Source organism: Poromitra crassiceps (genome assembly GCF_964638095.1).
Source record: "Poromitra crassiceps genome assembly, chromosome: 22".
In the NCBI taxonomy this organism is placed as follows: Eukaryota; Metazoa; Chordata; class Actinopteri; order Beryciformes; family Melamphaidae; genus Poromitra; species Poromitra crassiceps.
Window position 1 is genome coordinate 6,758,210 of NC_139647.1, and position 19,726 is coordinate 6,777,935.

The window sequence follows — 19,726 nt, forward strand, 5'->3', positions numbered from 1 at the left end:
TAGATATTTCCAATGAGTTTGGAAATTCAAAAGAAGTTACGGTTGTGGTTTCCTTTTACTAGGATGAGCCTAAAATACTAGTTTTTAGTCGACTAGAACTTGACAAAATAAAAACAGGATGAGGTTGACTAAATACGATAAAAACAGGACATTTCTCACAGGACTAAGACTAAGAACCAAAAAAAAAAAATGTCTAACAAAATTAACAATACTCTGACCTCTAGTCTCTCTCTCTCACACACACTGACACAGGCAGGTTCTCGGGGCCGGAGGGGTGACATATGACATTGATGTGACTTACCTTCTGTCCTTTCATCCCGCCAGCCCTCTCGGCTCCTGGCTCGCCCTGTGGGAGGAGGAGGCCTCGGTTAATGACTTTGTCGCGCGCAGAGGAGATGGCATTGTAAATGTCACTGTGCTAGGGAGAATAATACGTACAGGGTCTCCTCCTCGCTCTGCTTTCTCTCCCGGGACGCCAGATTCACCCGCGCCTCCCTGTGAACGGCAGAGCAGAGAGCTGACAATGATTGACAGCGCAGACAGGTGGGAAAGACAGAGAGCTCAGGAAGTGAAACTCGGGCAAGGGCCCCTGCTATGAATAAAGACACGGGAAAGACGATGAGTCATGGCAGAATCCCACTACTTTGTCATTAGAATCAATTAGAATTGAACAAATGCAGCTGTAGCCAAGTCTCTGGGCTTTATGAGACTGTGGGTATTATGAGATCAGGAAAGGCTCAAGCCCCTGTTGCACTGCAGCACTTTTCCATACTCGGGCGAGCAAGATCAAAACCATTCCCCTGTCTGCCAATAGAGGGCACTTTATGACTGCAGGTGAACCGTCCTCACATTTAAAAAAAAGAATACGATTCCCTCCTCCTCTCTTGTGTGCAGAATATAAGTGAGAATATAACTGAGTCAACATCGCTGTAAAATACATGTACTTGCACTCTTGGTTAAGGACATACAGGCTCATATCACATGATAGCAGTGAACACAGAGGTATAGCATGTTGTAGGCAGAGGAGGAACCTTCTGCACAAGACTCATCACATACAGTCCCCACGTTCATTTCAAGTCAACAAGCTCAGTTTTGGGGACTCTAGTGTATGTCCTGTCGTTCTCAAAGTGGGGTCCTGGAGGGGGTTCCACGGGGGGGTCCCCAGCAAAAAGGGGAATTTAGATTCATGACATCACTGACGATGTCATCCGTGGGATTTATGACATCACTGATGATGTCACAGTGGGCTTTATGGCATCACTGGGATTTATGACATCACGGATGATGTCACAGTGGGATTTATGACATCACGGATGATGTCACAGTGGGATTTATGACATCACAGTAGGACAGAGAAACAAACAGAGCCCCATCATCTGGATGATGATGATGATGATGATGAGGTGATAGATGCGAGTGCATCGTCTAATTTGTGTGAGTTTAGGGGTCCTTGGCATGAAAAAGTTTGAGAATTATTATTAGCAAACAAAAGTTCTGTATTAGCATTTAGCAAACACACTGCAACAGGAAGTATTAAGCTAGGGCCAATTTACAATGTTGATGTTGTCAAGTTGAAACGGTCTATATAGGGTGCCAGACTTTCCTTTTTGGACAGTTCCAAAAAGCAGAATGGGGCCATCCAAAATTCAGCGATGCATTTGGACTGCGAGAAATGTCTTAGCCTGGCTCCAGACTGAATTGCATCCCGCCCACTCTTCACCATGATCTCGCATTTCCAGACAGTTTCCATATCCAGTAGCCCACCTGTTCATTTCCTCTTCAGTTCTTCTCCAAACAGCAAGTCGCAGAACAGAATCTCAACACATCGACTGTTCATCCAAGAATATTGCTTTCCTTGACATGTGCCAAAACATGGACAGGCAACGCTTCAGATCCTCTGCTCTGAGATGTCACGGTGTGTCTGTAGTGCAGGCGACGCTTCAGATCCTCTGCTCTGAGATATCACGGTGTGTCTGTAGTGCAGGCGACGCTTCGGATCCTCTGCTCTGAGATATCACGGTGTGTCTGTAGTGCAGGCGACGCTTCAGATACTCTGCTCTGAGATATCACGGTGTGTCTGTAGTGCAGGCGACGCTTCGGATCCTCTGCTCTGAGATATCACAATGTGTCTGTAGTGCAGGCGACGCTTCAGATACTCTGCTCTGAGATATCATGATGTGTCTGTAGTGCAGGCGACGCTTCGGATCCTCTGCTCTGAGATATCACGGTGTGTCTGTAGTGCAGGCGACGCTTCAGATACTCTGCTCTGAGATATCACGGTGTGTCTGTAGTGCAGGCGACGCTTCAGATACTCTGCTCTGAGATATCACGGTGTGTCTGTAGTGCAGGCGACGCTTCAGATACTCTGCTCTGAGATATCACGGTGTGTCTGTAGTGCAGGCGACGCTTCAGATACTCTGCTCTGAGATATCACGGTGTGTCTGTAGTGCATGCAGTCTGAGAAGACGGGGGGACATCGGCGACATTTACACACACATCAGACAATAATTGCCATCCAGCCTCAGCGCCTCCCCCTCTCTTTCTACTCTGGAACAACAGCCGCTGTGATGCCATTGTTTTAATGAGATCTAGTCAGTGTTTCCTCGTCCAGATGATGAGCTGTTATGAAGCCAGTAGATGGCTGACATGTATGAACAGATGGATTGTCCTATTAATATTTGAGGTGGAGGAGGGAGGCACTGTTAGGAAAAGTGACTTTGAGCATCGAATCCTGTGAAGCTCTTTCAACAACAAGGTTGAACCACCATCATCTCACCACTGAGAAAAATCATTGTTGTGCAGTCCATCAATCATAACATATCCCATAATGACAAACGAGACAGTTTACTGGACAATATCAGCGTTTTCTCTCATTTCAGAACTCTTTGATAGGAGTTCAACCCTTAGGCCTTGTCTAACGTGCTTTTCTACGTTTTGACAGCCAATTCACGCTGATTCATCACTGACAGAGGCATCAAGTGTATCAGACGACACATCTAAAACAGACCTTGAAGACGCATGAAAATCATATTTGATGAAAATTCCATAGCGGCCCAGGGTGTCACCTGTTTATGAAATGTTGAGCCATGCACTGATATAGATAGACTCTAGGAAGAACGTTTTATGGGTTGGAATAGAGATTACGTAGAGATTACCGGTGGCTCAGCGGTTAGCATTGTCACCTCACAGTAAGAAGGTCGTGGGTTCGCATCTCCACCCCGGTCCTTTCTGTGTGGAGTTTGCATGTTCTCCCCGTGTTTGCGTGGGTTTCCTCCCACAGTCAGACATGCTGTGTTTGTGTAGTATTATAATGTATAGTAAGTGATGTATGTAACCTGTGTTGTGTGTAGATGTATGATGTAGTATTAGGGGTGTGCCGATTAATCGTTTTTTAGATGCATCGCGATGAGTCACGTGACGATTAAAATCGATTCACAATGTTCGATTATCGATTTGCAAAAAATTTAATTTTTTTTTTTTTTGCATTTTTTTTTTGCTTAATTTGCAAAAAATACGGTATTTCGCCCGGAAAGCAGTTCCTTAATTGTAAAACGAGACCAAAACCGAAGTACTGGAAACTGGAATCACTGAAGAAAGCATGCAGGGTGGCTGTAACATGTGATGCGTGGACTTCAGTCGCAACTGAAGATAATGGAGGTACATTTGTTTGTTTACTTTAATTAATGGATACTGACAAATATACCTTGCTTAAAAAAAATCCTGTTTGGTGAAAAAGATGCATCGAAAATCGTGATTAATCGTAATAATCGTAATAATCGTTTAATAATCGAATCGTAGCACCCTTAATCGTAATCGAATCGAATCGTGAGGTGCCTAAGGTGGCACACCCCTGATGTAGTATACGTATATGACTGCGATGCATTATGTAAAGCCCTTTGCTTGTGTGATAAGAAGCTATAAATCTAAGTGAACTGAAGTGAGATTAGCGACGATGTCCGTGGAGTTTCCAGATGTTTTCAGATAGACTGAGATCATTCAAAGTCAAGCAGTCATTAGCAGACCGTGGTGTGTAACAAGTTAATGTCTTTCAAATGAGATGAACTCAAGCACGGCTTAGTATTTACCTAGCTGTGTGTATACACAATGAGAGAGAGTGCTCAGCGCTGTGTGGAGGACAGGCATGTCTGTGGGAGACGTGTCATCAAACTGTCATTAAGCCCGTCGGTGTCCCCCGTACGTCTCTCCATCAATATATAGTATCTGCAGCGTTCTGTCAGAGCCGTTTGAGGCTGTCAGCGGGAGAGGCAGTTATGAGGGGTGATTCATGCGCCTCCTCGCAAACCATTTTTTTTAAACTTTAAAAGTCGCAGATGTTCAACAAGCTGCAGTCGAGTCTAACTCGCATCTGTTTTGTCGCGGCTAAAAGATCTCTCGCTTATTACCGCCCCATATGGAAATGGCTGCTCTTTCCATTCCCGTCCACTCGGCTGATGTAGCCGCTCTTAGCAGTCACTCATCATGTCGGCTTCTTCTGTAAACTCCTCCTCGCGCGCGTCGCCACGCTCGTTTCATGATGGCAGTTTAGAATGGGAAGTGATGCCCTGGAGAGTCTTCTTGTCATCCACGCTCAGCATGAATTCATAATGATAAAGCGGAGATCTTTCCTTAATGCAGTCGCATGACTGATTCATGGCATGTGCGAGCCGGCCACGCGCCGTTATTGGGAAGCATTAAAGCAATGAAAGCAATGTTTCATACCTTTGCACCCCCCATATGCCCCCAACCAACCAACCAACAACAGCAGCATCTTAGTCAGCAATTCCACTCTGAAGACGCACTCGGAGATATGTGTTCCAGCCAGTTATTTCACCATTACGATGTGTCGTTTCTCACGTCAAACGGCTCGCTTTGTCATCCTGCTCCAAAACACCGACGTTACTACTTACGTGTCACCTGCAGGTGTCACTGGTGTCACTCCACCAGTCGATTAGAATTTAATTATCATTTGGAACTCTATTCAGTATTGTGCAACAGTGTGACAGTCCGCATACAGCTCTGCTTACTTCTTTCACAAATTCTCGAGATGAAACAAAACCAAATTTTTACGTGATAATTATTGTAATTATCGTTATTGTTCGACAAGTATCTACAGCAACTATGTTCAACTAGTATCTGCTGCATTTAATCCATCCTTTTTCATCTTTGTATCCAAACTCTCTCAGTAATTTCCTGAACAAAAGGCCTATGGAAGTAAGTAAAGTGGAGTAGCAATAGGTGAACCACCTTGCTGGAGCATCTCACAGCTATGGCCCTCTCTGCCAAGTCAAGTCTGGAGTTTGATGATGGCTCCATCATTTTACCATGTGAGACTGATTCAAGTGAAAGACAATAAAGCTGCAACTCAGTAGCCAATTTACAGCAGACTTTCCCCCGATAGAGACATTGCGTAACGCGTCATCATTCAGAAACCACGCCCAAGACGGGGGAAAACGGGGAACCCCCCCTCCAATCCTGGCGTTCTCCTATGTCGCGTGCATGGTTGCGTGTTGCACAAAAAGATCGTATATACGGAAGATGAACACTCCAACTTACTTCTTGACAGCTAGATCCACATTTTTCTTCTCGCCAATTCTCAATGGCTTCCTTGTTTTGCTCAGGAGTACAAAAAAACGTTAACTGGCGGTTTTTTACATTTGTTGTCTGCGCAGCGCCACCACACAACAGCTTTTAGCTATGTTTAATTCAAAGAAAAATGACGCTGGTGTGTGGAAATGAACGGAGCTTTTCCCCCGTGATGGGCGTGGCCTATTTCATGCAGTGTCTCTATGCGTAAGTCAATTTAGCAAAAACTTCATCAAGGTAACCTACTATATTCGTCATTTTACTCTTAAGTTTGACTTACTAGGACATGGGCAATACAGCATGTCATTTTTCATCTACGCAAAACCGCCGTCCGCCGTACCTCCACCTATGGTACACCTACTGCCATCGCATTTGTTTCCAGGTATAATCAGCGTGTCCTCCTCGCAACACGGATAACTTTTCCGTTTCAAGGTTGGCCGGCCCGACACGTCTCCTTCCTGTGGGCAGAGGGAGCGGGGAGGAAACGCTGCGGCCGGAGCCAACACCACCGCAAAACGACACGCCTATACATCAAACCAACAGCTGCGGTCAGGAGGTTGTCCACTAACACAATAGCTTTCACTCTCAGCGTGATCACAACTGGGCCACTGGAGGCAGCGTGCGGAGGTGGGCCAAGGGGGTGCAGGGGGGTGGTGGGCTGGTGAAGGAAACAGCAGCTCGCCACTAGGGACAGCGGGAGGAGGGCCTGGTTTAAGAATTCCCTCTCACCACCACGTACCGTATCTGTATCTCATGATGTGTTCCCGACACCATGTGCTCCCGGTGAGCTACGGCGCCCCCTGGGGGCTTTATGAAAATGATTGCAGAGCTTTTTTTTTGCTAAGGCACTGTACGTAATGGCCATCTGTCTGTTTGGAGTGTGTGCACTGAGTCACACTGTGCCAGGCTGCAGGAGGTGTAGGGGGAGGTGAGGTGAGGGCGGAGGAAAAGCTATTTCACTGCTCGCACAGGCGACAACTGAACAGACCGAAAGGTGGCATGACAGAGGAGGGAGATCTTGGGACTGATACCGCGTTCAAGATGACTCGGGGCCGCCGGAAAAAACGGCTTCCGACCTGTAAACGGTGAATTGAACGGTCGTTCAGGCGGGAATCACAGCTCGGAAATTCGGGTATCATCCAGAGCGCCGCTTTGTCCGAGTTGACGTCACAGCCACATCAAAATGGCGACTTGTATCGTTAATGGTAATCACAGAATTATGATTATTTAATTTAAAAAAAACGTTCTAACGTTAACATTGTGAGTAATGCTTTAAGTTGACCCCGTTCTAGGTTTACATTTTTAGTTCAATTTACAACAATGTTTTGTAACACCTGTCATCTTTTTCAGTTTTGTTGACTAGGATATCCTTGTAGAAGACTTATACACTGTTCAGCAGTGAAAGATTAATTTGGTTTGAACCTAAAGCCTCGTCACTAAACGGTTCAATACGAATATGTGTGTCGTTACACCCCGTGATACTTACACATGGTGAATCTTTCTACAGACATTGTTTTACAGCTGATAGACATCCTAGCCTATTTGGGGGACGACGACAATGAAAGCGGTTCAGTCATCTTGACAATACAGCCTTTGCAGGTTAGGACCGCTAAATCAAACACAGAGGCATCTGAGATCTACTTTAAATGCCACATGTCGGCACTTTGTTTGGTGATGAAGAATGCTTTTGCACGATACCTTGCCACTTGCTCCTCCAGAGGTTCCCGGGGGACCCTGCAATTTACAGGAAGAGACAGAGAATATTTTCAGACGGTGAAGTGAGAAAGGGCCATTCCACACAAAAATGATATAAGAACAAGCATACGGACAGCACAGTGCAGTCAATGCTACTGTCATCACTCAAAATACTCTCTTCATTCCTATAGGTTTTCTAACCGGATCCTCCCACGCGTTATAGGTCCTGCGGGTGAAACTCCTCGCTGTCAGGTGAAAAGAAGCGGCTGCTGACTCCACATGTATCGGAGGAAGCATGTGCTACTGCTAGTCTACAACTCTCCCCAGATTAGCAACGACCGGGACAGCAAATTCCCCCTGCCAACTGGGCAGAAAATGGGCGAACGAATAAAAACCAAAAAAAATAAAAAATAAATAAAAAGGTTTTCTAAACGTTATTTAAATAAGCAAGTTGAACTAGAAGAAAGCTGTTTCATTTACAGCAATGGCCTTTTTCAGTCTGCCTGGGGAGTGACCGCGTCCCGGTGCGATGCTACTTTGACCTTGAAAAACAACTGTTACCGGCGCTACCTCAGCAAAACATGAATGCCACTTTGCTTTCCGGGGGGACGAGCAGAGGCAGAGCCGGCACGGGTTCTAGGTGTCATCAGGACGCTGCCATTTAGAAATGTCACACCTTCGACATCCCCTCTCTTCTCTTTTCTCTCCAATGACTTGATGTCCTACAACTTTACGACTTATTAAGGAGGCAGAGGAGGCCTCCAATCATGCGGGAGAGGTTTAACAGTCAGTCGCTCAATTATACAGAAGATAATTGAACCTATTGAGCATAACGGCGATAGAAGCGGAACAGGATCTTTGAGGAATTGAAATAAAATAAGACAAACCCGATGTCTTGATCAGACGTTTAATCAGGGCAACAGTGCATGGAAATAATTGGACAGCAAAAACACGCAGCCTTCTGATATCGTATTGTTTTCACGATGCCGACGCACTCCTGTTTGTCCCCGATGTCAGAGCAGAGCTGAGAACGACAGACCCTCTCCTGTAGGGATGCACCCATCCACATTTTTTCACTTCCGATCCGATTTCGATACCTGAATTTGGATATCTGCCGATACCGATATTATTCCGATACCGATATTTTTCTTGAATATACAGTATAGGCAAAGATTTGGCCAATTAAAGATTTTTTTTTTTAATATACCTTGCAAAAAGCAGACAAAATTAAGAAAATATACAAGGCAAAGAAGGATAGTATTATACTGTACATGGGCAAATTACAGCCAGCGCCCCCCTGTGCGGCCCGCGCTGGAATTGCACACAAAAAATGAAATAAAAATAAATAAATCCGATCCGATCCGATTCGTGAATTATGTCAGTATCGGCACCCGATACCGATATTGGATCGGATCGGTCCCATCCCTACTCTCCTGTAACATGTGGTGGTGTTTGTGCTCTATAGTGTGTACTAGTACGTCACCACACACAGTCTATAGACAAGCAGTCTGTAGCGCACGGTGGTGTTTGTGCTCTGTAGGTCACCACACACACAGTCTACTGTATAGACAAGCAGTCTGGGGGATTGATTTAGATGCCTGAGGAAGAGACTACAATTCAAGGAGTCAACAAGCCTTATACTGTAGCAAGACGTGTCAATACTTTCTCCAGCTTTCTCAGGTGCCATCTTGATAGAGTGCCTCTTCTGGGTTAGGCATATATGCTCCAAGGGATTTCATCCGCCATTCATTTGTAAAACACTTATAAATATATATATTATAATATAATATATACAGTGATATATAGAATCAGGAGAGACCAAAACTAACAAAGAAAATAGATTTTCTTTTCTGTTTAAGAAGTTTAAGAATTGTGGGGGGGAAGTGTGTGTGTGCGTATGTGTGTGTGTGTGCGTGTGTGCATGCGCGCGCGTGTGTGTGTGTATGTGTGTGCATGCGTGTGTGCGCGCGTGTGTGTGTGTGTTTATAGCACTTACAGGTTGGCCTCTGGCTCCAGACTCCCCCGTCTTCCCTCTGCGTCCCTGTCAGACAGAGTAAAGAGGGAGATGCGTGAGTGAAGAGGCGACAGCAGGTGTGGAGGGCGTACTTCCTGCCAGCCATTAAGGCTCGACAGCACCTCCTGTGGCCGTCTCTAATCCGCTTTTAATTAACAACAAGAAAACAGCCTAATTGCTGCACCCTGTGTGGCCCACGACTCTCCAGTTTACTGCCTCCACCCAGCTGTGTGCGCCCCCCTCCACCCAGCTGTGTGCGCCCCCCTCCACCCAACTGTGTGCGCCCCCCTCCACCCAGCTGTGTGCGCCCCCCTCCACCCAGCTGTGTGCGCCCCCTCCACCCAGCTGTGTGCGCCCCCTCCACCCAGCTGTGTGCGCCCCCTCCACCCAGCTGTGTGCGCCCCCTCCACCCAGCTGTGTGCGCCCCCTCCGTCCAGCTGTGTGCGCCCCCTCCGTCCAGCTGTGTGCGCCCCCTCCACCCAGCTGTGTGCACCCCCTCCGTCCAGCTGTGTGCGCCCCCCTCCACCCAGCTGTGTGCGCCCCCCTCCACCCAGCTGTGTGCGCCCCCTCCACCCAGCTGTGTGCGCCCCCCTCCACCCAGCTGTGTGCGCCCCCTCCACCCAGCTGTGTACGCCCCCCTCCGCCCAGTTGTGTGCGCCCCCTCCACCCAGCTGTGTGCGCCCCCTCCACCCAGCTGTGTGCGCCCCCCTCCACCCAGCTGTGTGCGCCCCCTCCACCCAGCTGTGTGCGCCCCCCTCCGCCCAGCTGTGTGCGCCCCCTCCACCCAGCTGTGTGCGCCCCCCTCCACCCAGCTGTGTGCGCCCCCTCCACCCAGCTGTGTGCGCCCCCCTCCGCCCAGCTGTGTGCGCCCCCTCCACCCAGCTGTGTGCGCCCCCCTCCACCCAGCTGTGTGCGCCCCCCTCCACCCAGCTGTGTGCGCCCCCTCCACCCAGCTGTGTGCGCCCCCCTCCACCCAGCTGTGTGCGCCCCCTCCACCCAGCTGTGTGCGCCCCCTCCACCCAGCTGTGTGCGCCCCCCTCCACCCAGCTGTGTGCGCCCCCTCCACCCAGCTGTGTGCGCCCCCCTCCACCCAGCTGTGTGCGCCCCCCTCCACCCAGCTGTGTGCGCCCCCTCCACCCAGCTGTGTGCGCCCCCCTCCACCCAGCTGTGTGCGCCCCCTCCACCCAGCTGTGTGCGCCCCCTCCACCCAGCTGTGTGCGCCCCCCTCCACCCAGCTGTGTGCGCCCCCCTCCACCCAGCTGTGTGCGCCCCCTCCACCCAGCTGTGTGCGCCCCCCTCCACCCAGCTGTGTGCGCCCCCTCCACCCAGCTGTGTGCGCCCCCCGGCCACATCAATCAACCCAGGAGCAGATAGTGCCACAGATACTGGAGGCCAGGCCAGTGTGTGTGGTCCAGCATGGCAAAAACCAGGTCAGAAGGAAGCGAAAGCATTTTGAGCAATTTAGTTCATTTCAGAACTGGATTTTTTTCTAAGTGAATATTGCACAAAGTTTTCATGCCTTAAGTCTTCAAAAAGCGGACATCTTAATGAGATGTAATGCTATTGGCTGACATCTTAATGAGATGTAATGCTATTGGCTGACATCTTAATGAGATATACTGTCTGTAATTGCTATCTGAACCAAACCAACGTTGGTATAATTGACATCAAGAGGGGCTTATGTCCTCACGAGAAAAGCGGATCAAGCTTTGTGGACATCCTATCATCTGAACGGGCAGAGCATCGCTGTGTCTGTCTGTGTTATGACCACTAAGCTGGCTCTCATACACACAAGACGGATGTCAAATCAATCTGGCCAATATCAATTCACTGTACAGCAGTGCAATCAGCACAGGAAGTATGAGACAACATGGCCTGAATACGTTTCTTTCTTTCTATTGTACGTTGTGACACAACTGTTATATTGAGACATGATCTTCCTGCCCTACACGTCAGTGACACACAAGAATGTGTCCATTTTGCCATCATATACTTTGGTACATTTATAGCCAAAAAGAATTGGATATGGGGGCATCATGAATTTGGAAGGGCCACAGACTGGCAGCCTATGGAAATTGTAACTGCAATAAAGTCGTGTAGACTAATCTGATATGGATGATCATGGTGTCAAATAAAAGAAATTATGATGAGAAATTCATATTTGGAACTTTAGCATAGCTCGGAAGCGTCCTTCTAACTCACAATTCGAGACTCGATAACTGCCCACGCCTAACCTCTGACTGGAGTGGAATTATGAGATAGAAGGCAGCTTCTGAGCAATTCTAAAGTTCAACATTTGAATTCCACATCATAAAAGATTGACACAAAGATCTAATCATATCAGATTATTTTACGCAACTTTATTGCAGTGATGCAGTTACAATTTCCACAGGCTGCTGCCAATCTGTGGCCACAAAAACATGGCTTCCTTGCTTCATTCATTGCGCTTCATTGTGAACATGAATGAGAGCTTCATCAAGAAGAGCCGCAAGGAGAAAATGTCAAATTCCATCGACATGTGGGAAGAAGAAACCAGCAAAAACCTCCCCACTTCAAATAACTGACATTATATTTCATTATATTTCATAGGAAATTGTAGCCTTTGAAATGCAATTGAGAACCGGCCTCAGGTCGGTTATCTTTTGTGGCAGCAAAAGAGCACTCAGGCACTGGGGCAGCACAACTATTCATTGAGGACTCATGGAATAGTGCACTACATGCAGAGCCACTCAAAACAAATCATCTTTGTCTTTTCAACCAGGGGGATTGTGTTATTTTTCTTCTTTCATTGATAATTAATATGCAGACACTGAATCCGTGCTACGTCTGCAAAAAAAGATCAGTGTTTGTTCGAGCCTTTACCCCTTGCTCTTGCCCTTTCTCCTCTGAACTCCACAACAAAAGCAGATTACACACATAAGTAATTTAGCGAATGAATATTTCATACGCTATTATTCCAAGCAGGTGATGAATTATGCAGTTTTCTAAATTATTTTGGCACATCTGCCCTTAAAACTCTTTTAACTCTGAAGTGGCTACTAATTGGATGCCCGTGTATTTGCATTTCATCATTAAAACAAATAGTGATACTTTGGATCAAGAGGCTGAATGAGAAGTCAGACCACGTGATGATTTGAGGTTAACTCTAAGTATCTAACTTAGGCCTGAAGAATACCAGCACACTAAACCTACAAAATGCTTATTAAGATTTATTTGCTGAGAACCTATTTTTGTCTCATCTGCTGCTCACAATAAGACGCATTAATAAAAGGGGGGGGACAATCTCGGGTTACTGCCTCAATTACTTATACAAAAGTCCCACTCTGGAGTTCTATAAAGTCAGTTATTGATGTAAACATGTCATCAGATGACTAGAAAATGTCGTTTTTGCATCTTTCAGATCCCATATTCTCCTGTGAAGGTTTACTCCAATGAACTCTGACAATCATTTCTCAACAAAATAATCTGTTAAATGACTAAAGCAGGTGAGCTTGAGGTTAGACAGGCACCTTTCTGTGGAGACGGGCTCTGGTTAATTGGTGTGGAGGACAGCCGTCATCACTGTTTCAACTCAGTTGACAGCCCTCACACAAACATCTGCCAGTGACACATTGTGGGTACTGGAGCAGGATACTGTCTCTGGAGAGAGAGATACTGTCTCTGGAGAGAGATACTGTCTCTGGAGAGAGATACTGTCTCTGGAGAGATATACTGTCTCTGGAGAGAGAGATACTGTCTCTGGAGAGAGATACTGTCTCTGGAGAGATATACTGTCTCTGGAGATATATACTGTCTCTGGAGAGAGAGATACTGTCTCTGGAGATAAATACTGTCTCTGGAGAGATATACTGTCTCTGGAGAGAGAGATACTGTCTCTGGAGAGAGATACTGTCTCTGGAGAGAGATACTGTCTCTGGAAGGAGATACTGTCTCTGGAGCTCTAGAGAGAGACATTGTCTCTGGAGCTCTAGAGAGAGACATGTTGACAGCAATGTTGCTGAGATGGAAGTATGAAGTCTTGATGATGGAGCTGACATGGGGATCAAATGAGAGGGTGGGGTCCAGGATGAAGATAAGGTTGCGAGCCAGGGGAGAAGGAGGTGATGGTTGTGTCGTCAATGGTGAGTGTGATGGGTCCGGTTTTGCCGAGTATGGATTTGGTGCCGATGAGAAGTAGTTCTGTCTTGTCACTGTTGAGTTTGAGGAAGTTGTGGGACAGCCAGGTTTTTATTGCGGATATGCAGGTTTCGCTGTGGGTGAGGGGTGGGTTCTGAATGGATTTTGTGCTGATGTAGATCTGGGTGTCGTCGGCGTAGTAGTGGAAGTCCAGGTTGAATTTACGGATGATGTGACCAAGGGGGAGTATGTAACAGATGAAGAGCAGGGGGCCAAGGACTGAGCCTTGGGGGACCCCCTGCGTAACACAGGAGAAGGTGGAGGTGCGACCGGAGAGGGAGATGAATTGTTGTCTGTCTGTAACTAAAGAAGGGATACTTTGATATTTTGAATGTTTTTTTGGTTATTTATTTTCATGTCAGTATTTCTTCAGCTACTCTAAAGACAGCTTGTTGCTGTTGGCAGTCTTCACAGAAAACAATGAGTACAGCACAAGGATAATGTAAATGTCAAGAAGTTGTCAGGTCTTTGATGTGTTTACTAAATAGACTGCATAGGAAAACCAATAATCCTGCCTCTAGAGACAGAATGTTTTAAACCAGTGGTTCTCAAATGGGGGTCCGTGGCACTTTGCCAGGGGGTCCGCGAAAAGTTTTCAGGAAAATAAAAATAAAAACTTTTTTGTGTGCAAAAGCTTCATAGTCCAACGGAAATATTTTATGCTTTAAATCTAAAATGGTTCATGGATTAGATTCTAATCTAACAAACCTATCATTTTAAATGTCAAGCACGTTACCGTGGAAACAATTAAGCTTAGCCCAAAATCACAAATGAGAATGAGGGGGTCCCCGGTATATTTTCTATCTTGTAAGGGGGCCTTGGCTGAAAAACATTTGAGAACCTCTGTTTTAAACAATGAAGCAACAATATCCTACTTGTGACCTTAAGATCAGTTCGCTGCCACAAAAGCTTTTTATGGACTAATCATTTCTTGCTGGATCTTTTCTGATTAAATTCTCAGGAGAAAAACGTGACCTTTTATAATAGTAAATCATGTGTTGGAGTGTTATAACAACCTTCCCTAATTGATCTATTAAAGTGGCACCTCTTTGACCTAACACATATTTTATATTAATGGACTAATTAAACAGCACATTTCCTCTAGCCTACAATACATTTTTCTGATAATTGATTAATTTAATAGCCATAGTGAATAAATATGTTACAAACGATGAATTTGTCCTTGTGCAGTATGCAGCGCAGACATCACAGCAATAACTAACGCGAATAGCAACTGGCAAAATATGGAGCAGACAGTAGAAAATCTTCAAATTATAAATTATAAAGTGCAAAGTAAAATACATTTTAAAGTGACATATAGTGGAGTCTATGTACATATTCATGTAATAAGTCCATGTAAAATGACCATATAAAAGTCCATGTAATATATCAAGTAAAGTCCTTAAGTGTCTGTCGGACAATGTCCATGGGGGGGGGGGGGCAGTCGATGCAGAGCCGCATTGCTCAGGGGGCATCGCGGGGGGGTGGGCGAGGATGGACTCGACGATGGAGGTAGTAAATAAGTAAGTAGTAAGCAAGTAGCTAGTCTCACAACACAAATATAACTCAGAATGATTTATAAGCATCATCTCAGATACACAGTCCAAACATTACTAGAGATTGCACCTCAGTGAGCAGGGAGGAAGATTTGCACCCAACGAGAATTGTCAGTGTTTGTGTTTGATGCCTGTACAGATTGTTGTTGTCATAGTCAACATAGGAAACATGCCAATGAAGAGCATTTTATGGATTTCTATCTTCTGAATACGCTGCCAAAACTACTGATTTCCCCAAACGCAAGCCATCAGTGTTTGTGATGCTTTTCTTTCATCTAAGACAACTTTCACTTTCTCATTTCCCTGTCTCCATCTCTCACTTATCTCTCATTTTTGTCATTTCTTAATTCCATAACTGTCATCTTCTCGCTCTGTCTCCTGTCACTCGCTCTGTTTCTCTCTCACCCAACTAGCAGCCATCTCTGTTGCTAGGCAACCAACGCTCAGTGTCCTATAAATTTGACAACATCCAAGTGCTTGATTATGATTTGAGCGCCGCAGTGTGAAGCCCTCCTTCAGCTCATTGCAGTAGATTAGAGGGCGGGAGAGATAGAAGGAGGCACGGATGGAAGAAAGGAGGGAGCAGGAGGGAAGGAGGTGGAGGGAAGGAGGTGGAGCAGGAGGGAAGGAGGTGGAGAGAAGGAGGTGGAGCAGGAGGGAAGGAGGTGGATCAGGAGGGAAGGAGGTGGAGAGAAGGAGGTGGAGGGAAGGAGGTGGAGAGAAGGAGGTGGAGCAGGAGGGAAGGAGGTGGAGAGAAGGAGGTGGAGCAGGAGGGAAGGAGGTGGAGGGAAGGAGGTGGAGAGAAGGAGGTGGAGCAGGAGGGAAGGAGGTGGAGAGAAGGAGGTGGAGCAGGAGGGAAGGAGGTGGAGGGAAGGAGGTGGAGAGAAGGAGGTGGAGCAGGAGGGAAGGAGGTGGAGGGAAGGAGGTGGAGGGAAGGAGGTGGAGCAGGAGGGAAGGAGGTGGAGGGAAGGAGGTGGAGAGAAGGAGGTGGGGCAGGAGGGAAGGAGGTGGAGAGAAGGAGGTGGAGCAGGAGGGAAGGAGGTGGAGAGAAGGAGGTGGAGCAGGAGGGAAGGAGGTGGAGGGAAGGAGGTGGAGCAGGAGGGAAGGAGGTGGAGAGAAGGAGGTGGAGCAGGAGGGAAGGAGGTGGAGGGAAGGAGGTGGAGAGAAGGAGGTGGGGCAGGAGGGAAGGAGGTGGAGAGAAGGAGGTGGAGCAGGAGGGAAGGAGGTGGAGAGAAGGAGGTGGAGCAGGAGGGAAGGAGGTGGAGGGAAGGAGGTGGAGAGAAGGAGGTGGAGCAGGAGGGAAGGAGGTGGAGGGAAGGAGGTGGAGAGAAGGAGGTGGAGCAGGAGGGAAGGAGGTGGAGGGAAGGAGGTGGAGAGAAGGAGGTGGGGCAGGAGGGAAGGAGGTGGAGGGAAGGAGGTGGAGGGAAGGAGGTGGAGAGAAGGAGCAGGAGGGAAGGAGGTGGAGAGAAGGAGCAGGAGGGAAGGAGGTGGAGAGAAGGAGGTGGAGGGCAGGGAAGGAGGTGGAGGGAAGGAGGTGGAGGCCAGGGAAGGAGGTGGGGAACGATGAAGAGATAGTCCGGGTAGCAGGCAGAGTGAGAGATCAACAGGCTCCTTGACTGAATGAAAGATGGGCTGACAATAAGGCCAAACACATGTTCTCTCATGTTCTATTCGTCTACATCTTTCTTCTTAGTTAAAAGTGGGTGTTGTCTGGGTGTCTGTCAGTCACGAAAGTGACGGAGGTGACATCATTATTGTAGAAAATGCTCCGTAATGGCCCACCATCAGGCCTGTTCTTGGGGCAATTGACGCCCACGAACCAAGGAGCCCACGACGCAATGATGATCAGAGTTCACCTTGTGAGGTCATCGGTGATGTCAGAGTTTCCCCTGTGAGGTCATCGGCGATGTCAGACGGTCTATGCTGACTCCAGACTGTGTGATGGCAGACGTGACTTTGTGAGGTCATCGATGATGTCATACCTCCCGGGACGTTGTGACATCACCAATGATGTCATACCTCGAATGTGGGAGTTATAAAGGTGTTGTTCTGTCATGTCTAGTTAGGTCCTGTTTCCCTTTCTGCAATCTGTAAGCTACTCTGTATGTTGCTTCTGCCTTACTTTCTGCCTGTGATACTTCATTAAAGCTTGAAAGACATTTCTGTGGTTCTAATCGATCACTGCCCGTGAGCCCTTACCTAAGATCCAGCAAAGTTCACACAAACTTCCTAACAATTATTGAGGTGGGTAGCACGAGGTATTGGCTAAGGACTTTTGGAAAGCTAAATGGATAAAGGAGAAAGTAGATCGAGAATGTAGGCAGACAAGAGGAGGAGCTACGTAAGCGGTCGTGAAAGCAGGCAGGACGGGAGAGGGTGAGAGGAGGATCGGGTTTTACAGAATGTAGGGAAACAGTGGATGGATAAATCCAGAAGGAGGCGGTAGTGCAGCATAGAGGATGCCAACTGCCATAAAACACCACAGAAGAAGAACAAGGAGAGAATGTAGGGAAATAATGGATGCATAAATCCAATAGGAGGCGGTAATGCAACATAAAGGATGCCAACTGCTATAAAACACCACAGAAGAAGTATTGGCTAAGTGGGTGGGCCCTGTCAGTACGAAAGTGACATTAGTGAGGTGGGTAGCGGCGTATAAGTGGGCGGTGTCTGTACTATATAAGATATGATTGGTTGGCGTTGGTGTGAGGGATCACAGGTACGGTATATATATATATATATACAGTATATATACAGTATATATATATATATATATATATATATATATATATATATATATATACAGTATATATACAGTATATATATATATATATATACAGTAGGTATATGGGTATATATAGAGGTATTTCTCTGCTCATCTTGCGTCTGATGAGGAAGGTGATTGTTTTGGAGGGGAAGTGATCTGACATTACCAGCCAGAGTTGTTTGGGCGACAGCACTACGGAGCTGACGTGAGAGATGACCTTTTCTTGACTGAAGCATTGACATGCCACTCCCACTCTTTCTGCCTGAGCGGAGGCTTGTCTCCCTCGGGGGGCGCTGTCTCAGGCCACCTGAGCGTTTTGCCTCACTGCACAAAGATAGATCTTGACTATGGCTTAGATATAACAAATAGCACGGCGTCCGGGTAGTGTAGCGGTAGATTGGTGGACCGCTTCGTGGCATGGTGTGGAAACCACCACCTCCTCTTAAATGTGTCCAAAACAAGGGAGATGGTTGTGGACTTTGGGAGGACCAGGACTGAGCTGAACCCTGGTTCCATCGGGGGTGAGGAGGTGGAGAGGGTGGACAGCTACAAATGGGCGTCCACCTGTACAAAAAACTGGACTGCAACACTGAGGCTGTATACAAGAAGGGACAGAGCAGACTCAGGTCCTTCAATGTGTGCAGCAAGATGTTACATATCTTTTAGCAGTCTGCTGTGGCAAGTGCAATCCTCTTTGCAGCCACTTGTTGGCAAGCCCGGATTAGCAACTCTATGGGCAGGGTGAGTGCCCTGGGGCATCAGCTGCCTTGGGGCATCAGCCAAAATGATTCCACGGCTAATTGTACTGTCTTTCAGAGGCTGTAGTGAGCTCATTTTTAAAGCCAGAGTGAAGCTCCTGATATCATGTGAAACTAGGAGACCTAAGGCATCCACTGATACCAACCCTGACATGCTAGCTTGTCGGGAAGGGGGCTAAATATCGCTGCAAAGTTAGACAAAATTTTGGTGATGGAAAAACAGGCATGGCCATATTCAAAGGGGTCCCTTGACCTGTCACCTCAAGATATCTGAATAATAATGCTACCCAGAAGTCTCCCTTTACAGACACTTTATGCTAATCCATTTTCTACTTCTTCAAAAAAAAAAAAAAAAAAGTTTTTGCATGCATTATAAACGTGTTATTTTTGCCTATTTCTATTTTAATATTTCTGCATACAAATTAGGACCCCTAAACAATATTGGAATTGCATAAATTGAGTGTGACTGGAAAGCTGAGACTTGTAAATTCAATTAGCCCAATTGTATTCATGTGTGATGATGATACTCCCCATCAGCTACACTGTGTCTTGTGTCTGCAACGTGTGTGTTGAGGCTCTACTTCAGCAATACAGTCATGTAAATGTGTGGTATGTAAATTTCACTTTTTATGTGTAGGGGGGAGGCACTTCAAGTCTGGGTCACCAGGTGGCATCACACTGTGTTAATGTGGGCCTGCTTGTTGGGGCAGCAGCATCAGAGCCGGTGACTCTAAGGCCATGTTCAGACTAGGAGGCCAAATCTGATTTGTGAACTTTAGTGACCTATTAATGACTTTATCCAGATTGGTTTTATGAGTCTGGACGCTCCAAGTCTGATTTGTGTCACTTGTCCCAAACCACATATGCAGGTAGTTTCCAATCTGCTTTCGACTGATGTGACTTGAGTGCGGACGCGCAGATCCACCAAATCTGATTTGAACGTCACTCGCAACTCGTCATCAAATGCTTCTGCGCAGGAAAACCACGTCACGAACGTACGTATTTACTGACGCCCACGTTGTTACCATAGCAACCAATGCAGATAGGCTGTTTAGGTCTGGACACACAGATCCGACTTGAGAATCAGATTTGTGGCAGTGCGGACACACTCCCAAATCAGATTTGGGAAACCAATCAAGATAATGATGATTAATGACTTTATCAGCAAATCGGATTT

The 19,726-nt window shown here is 46.8% G+C and overlaps 1 protein-coding gene across 1 annotated transcript in view; it reads right to left on the minus strand.

Moving 5' to 3' along the window:
- LOC310796129 (uncharacterized protein) overlaps positions 1–19,726 on the minus strand; it is a gene marked incomplete at both ends in the record, with an annotated part of 167,935 nt that overhangs the window by 55,841 nt on the left and 92,368 nt on the right. The window contains 3 exons of the mRNA XM_083658276.1: positions 302–346; positions 439–495; positions 9,275–9,319. Of these exons, the coding sequence (XP_083514402.1) occupies positions 302–346; positions 439–495; positions 9,275–9,319 (147 nt within the window). The remainder of the gene's footprint in view (positions 1–301; positions 347–438; positions 496–9,274; positions 9,320–19,726) is intronic.